General features: G+C 36.7%; 1 protein-coding gene across 2 annotated transcripts; it reads right to left on the minus strand.

Annotated features, from left to right (window-relative positions):
- Positions 1-357: 357 nt before the first annotated feature.
- LOC119073251 (carboxypeptidase B-like) lies at positions 358-2,329 on the minus strand. 2 transcript variants are annotated; one of them, XM_037178620.1, is made up of 6 exons: positions 1,995-2,329; positions 1,417-1,890; positions 1,197-1,338; positions 834-1,096; positions 573-778; positions 358-506 (listed from the first exon to the last, which is right to left on the minus strand). In XM_037178620.1, the coding sequence occupies exons 1-6, from the start codon at positions 2,075-2,077 to the stop codon at positions 403-405; spliced, it is 1,272 nt and encodes a 423-aa protein (XP_037034515.1). In that variant the 5' UTR covers positions 2,078-2,329; the 3' UTR covers positions 358-402. The 2 variants fall into 2 exon arrangements, with proteins under 2 accessions (XP_037034515.1, XP_037034505.1); XM_037178610.1 differs by having other exon boundaries at positions 834-1,093; positions 1,194-1,338.
- Positions 2,330-4,327: the final 1,998 nt, after the last annotated feature.

Consider the following 4,327-nt stretch of genomic DNA (forward strand, 5'->3'; position numbering starts at 1 on the left):
GCGTCGTGATAAAATTAATGAAGTAAAAGATTTAGCATGATACCACAGCACTATTACTAGCATGAACACTAATTGACAAGTGTCAAATGTGGAGGCCTTAGTGATACGAGCTACCGCTAAGAATTGTATTGTATGTTTTACCTCATACGTTGGTAAGTATTGTTATTAATAACAAAAGAGATTTTGAGACGCCCTATCATCACACAATGTCAATCGGTAAAACTTTCCGAATAACAGTGTATATTCCGACATGATTACTTGATTACCCGTACAACATGCCTCTTTTCAGAGATACAAAGTTCAAATTACTTCCGAGAATGAATAAGTAATACAATGAAGTTCTAAAATTCAACTCGTTTTTGGTTAGGGTTGAAATTGATTTATTGGTTATTGGCCATAATTTCAGAATTTTTGATCCACTACTAACGCCATTGCCTTTATTCCAATCCAACTTTCTTTCACAATACCTTCAATTTGCTTCGGTGAAGGAGCAAAGCCGTTGATGCCTACAAATAGTTTCGTATTACCAAACCAGAATCGCATTATTTGTTGAATAATGAATTCAATAAAACCTATGCGTCCGCCACTGGGTAGTTCCATGGTTATCGAGATCGGTATATGTGCTACGCCAAGTGCATAATCATCGCTTCCACCTGCAGCTGCATATAGGACATTCGTTGAACTGCCAACTGTATATCGAGAACCTGTTGCTCTCCGGATAGCTTTTGCTCCAGCCTTAGCCACATCGTCAATGTCTTTCCATGTTGCTGGGAGAGACCTGAAAATTTTCAGTTTTTGTAAACAGGATTCGTATGTTTCAATGTCCCACATACTCGGTATATCCCCATGGGTAAAGCAGGTACTGTCCGTATGAATGAAGAGTCAAGTAAAATTTACATTCACCTCGAATGGAATGCATTAGATCTCGTAGTGCAATCGTTTCTGGTTCAGAAAATGCCTTTTTTCCGTGAAATGTATCGGAGCATGGATATGTCGATGAACCAATTTCACTCCAATGGTAATCAAAATTTCTGTTAGCATCGGTACCGGTACAAGCGCCTGTTGGTTTCCTTGTTTTGCGCCAAAATCTTTCCTGTTACCAAGGAATAAGATCATTGCAGATTAGTGCCGAAGTGGAAATGATCAGAGAAAAAATCGTAAAATATCCGTAACCGTAAATAGAGGCAACGTACTTTAGTGTGAGTGTATTCGTATCCATCCGGATTTAAAACCGGCACTACAATCCAATTCAAATTTTCCAAAAGTTTTTGGTTTTTCGAATAATTCTCTACCAATTCGTGAATAATGTACAGAGCAGTGGCCGGTGCAATCCATTCTCTGGTTCAAGAAAGATAAAACGGGTCTTCCTAATGACTTCAACATTATTCATTCCAAAATATTTCTTATGTTTTATACCTTGCATGTATACCAGCATCCACTAAAATGGTGCTCTTCGTACCGTTCGACCGTTGTCCATCCGATATCGTTATCGATTTAATGTCTCTGCGTTCAAATGATTTGCCAATCGTGCCAACCGTCACCAATTTGGGATAACTTTTAGCCAAATCGTCTAAATACTCAACGATTTCGTCGTATCGATAGTACTGATTGAATTTGATGCTTCGACTGAATGCTCTCGAAACGCTCTGCAGAAATCGCTCTTTCTGAACCAGCGTCGCCACATTGTCCACCACAACCGTATAGGTAATATTATTGTTTTGTAGAGATCGTTCAAATTTGTCTTGATGGTCCGGCGGTACCAAAACATTCGATGAATCACCAATTATCCTTGTCATTGACCAAAAATCATACTCCTCGGTTGATTGCGACAACGAGTGTAAATAATTTTGTTCGGTTTTCGTTTTCGGAATGACCTCATACAGTTTATACCTAACAATAATAACATGTCAGACGTCAGACATGTTAGCCTAGTTTTATCATTCGGTGAAATCGATATGCAAAAAAGGCAAAATATCATAGAAAAAATCACTTACCCGGCATACGATTTATGTTCAGCACACACATGCATAACGGCTAAATGCAGATGCACGAAAATAATTAAATATTTTAACGACATAATGAATCAACTCAATTGACTAGCTATTATACACAGAGAGCTGTACATATGAAACTAATTTCTATTAATTGCTTTGCACTACTTTCCACCGACATTTATACTAAATGGTTTTTATAAAAATTTTGAACATTGAACGCGACATACGTATATGTATTCACATGGAATCATTTCGAAATACAACTCGAGACAACGACACAAATAATAGTTGGGTTCATAAATCTATGTTCTGCAGTGTCAAAGGGCCGGTTAAGTGAAAATGAGATTGGAAAAAATTATTTATCCCAGACGGCAAACTTATCATTTGTATAGTCATTGAATCTGTTACTTCATTTTTGATCTAAGTATTTTTTTTCCGAAAGAATGTACGATAGACACTAGTACTGTACGGCACGTGCTGCCCGAAGATTCTGTATCCGGACGGCTTATAATGTCATCAGGCTAGATAAACACGAATTTTGAAAACTAAAGTCGAACCTTGTCGGGCTTGGGCCGATATGTAAAAATGTCTTGATTCTCTAAATTCGTTGGGCCAGTTCAAACCAGATTTTGACAAACCAGACAGCCCGCACTGCTCTATAGACAGGTGAACACACTGCACATAACAATCTGACATTGTGAGTAGATAACGTTTCGGCCTCGGATTATGCATGGCCTACAATTTTGCATGGCCACGAATTATGCATGGCCTAGAATATTATGCATAGATAAATACACTAATGAGCCGTTCATAAAGTAAAACACGCAAAAAGCGACGTTTTTCAGATCACTTTTCTACCCGCTGTTAAAAACAAAAGAATAAAAGCTCAAAAAATCCGTGGGCATGGAAATAAAGTGGTATCCTGGTAATCTAGTTACCGCGGGGAATATTTTCGTAAAGAATTTTGATACCGAGAAATTGAAACTTCGTCAAACAAAGCACCAGGAAATACATTTTACTCGCCTTCGGCTCTGACTACAAATCTCCCTCTCGGCAAAATAAAAATCTCCAAACAAGGACGTAATGTACTATTACTCACTAAGCCCCGGGAAATGAGTCATTACTTCATTGGTATGATGAGCAATAAAACTGATTAAAACTCATTTTTCGGGGGCTTAGTGAGTAAAATAACTCCAGTAATTGTTTCGAACTTTGTAGTTTACCTTGTGTGGTTGTGTCCTTCGCCTTCGGCTCGAGCTGGAAAATAAAAAGTTTCAAACTTGAACGTAGCCTACTAGGCTTAAAAGTTACTTTTAAGTTTTTGGTTACCGGGAAATTTCCGCTGTCAGAGGAGCCAGATAATCCAACTTTTGCCACCTCTTCCGTTAAATATTTTATGAACGTCCCCTGAATTTTGTTCAACGTATACTATTTCCCATATAAATAGAGAGTGCAACGTAAATGTGTACAAATTTGCAAGCTTTAAATGTTGCAATTACATTATATGCGAAAGAAAGTGTATTACAAAAACTGTGTTGCACTACTGTTGAACGTCATAATTGGTTTAATTCTTGACGAAAATTACATTAGGATCCTCCGTTTTGCATTTTTTTAAGGCAGATGAAAAGAAAACTTTTTAATTCGTTCTGCTGTTCAAAAAAAATTTTAAACTTCACTCAGAAAAAGAAACTTCAGACAATACTCCGCGTATGTGTAAAATTCATCGAAACGGTATGATATACATGATTGACATATATGATACATGGACAATGTTTTCTATACGTGGGACACGTTGAAACCGTAGTTCATGTGCTACGTATTGTAGTGATGTACTTGGAATGTGAATAACTTACGGGTGGGACGGAAATTAAACGCACATCACGTATGTTTAACGTATATTTCATTTCATTTCATTTATTTCAGTTTAAAGTGATTACAAATACAAAAACATCTGCGTAGCTTTAGTGTGACGAAGTCAATTCGAAAGAGCTACGAAAGAGCTACGTATATAGTGGATGTTGGTCTTAAACATTGAATTTGGATCATATTTATTTATAGTTCTTAACACGAAGAAGATCAATTACAAAAGTGTTACAGCCAAGGACAGTCAAAAAAGTGCATTTTTATGATTTTCGTGTTTATCGATTTCAGCTGTTTTAACAATACAAATTACAATGGCAAAACAGCTGGCACTTTTTTGACTGTCCCAGACTGTATTTAGTAAATTAGAGAAATCTCGACCAAATAATTTCATTTTTTGTGAAGTAGTTTTATTTCGTAATCATATCAGAAAGTTGTTTAAGTTGAAATTATCTGAAATTGATTGAAGGGTT

This window comes from Bradysia coprophila, chromosome II (genome assembly GCF_014529535.1).
Source record: "Bradysia coprophila strain Holo2 chromosome II, BU_Bcop_v1, whole genome shotgun sequence".
Taxonomy (NCBI): Eukaryota; Metazoa; Arthropoda; class Insecta; order Diptera; family Sciaridae; genus Bradysia; species Bradysia coprophila.

Bases quoted from the DNA above. Each gene is read 5' to 3' on its own strand.
- LOC119073251 (XM_037178620.1), bottom strand. From the start codon at position 2,077: ATGTCGTTAAAATATTTAATTATTTTCGTGCATCTGCATTTAGCCGTT. The intron at 1,891-1,994 runs GTAAGTGATTTT...TATTATTGTTAG, and splicing joins GAACATAAATCGTATGCCGG to GTATAAACTGTATGAGGTCA. The intron at 1,339-1,416 runs GTATAAAACATA...TTCTTGAACCAG, and splicing joins GATGCTGGTATACATGCAAG to AGAATGGATTGCACCGGCCA.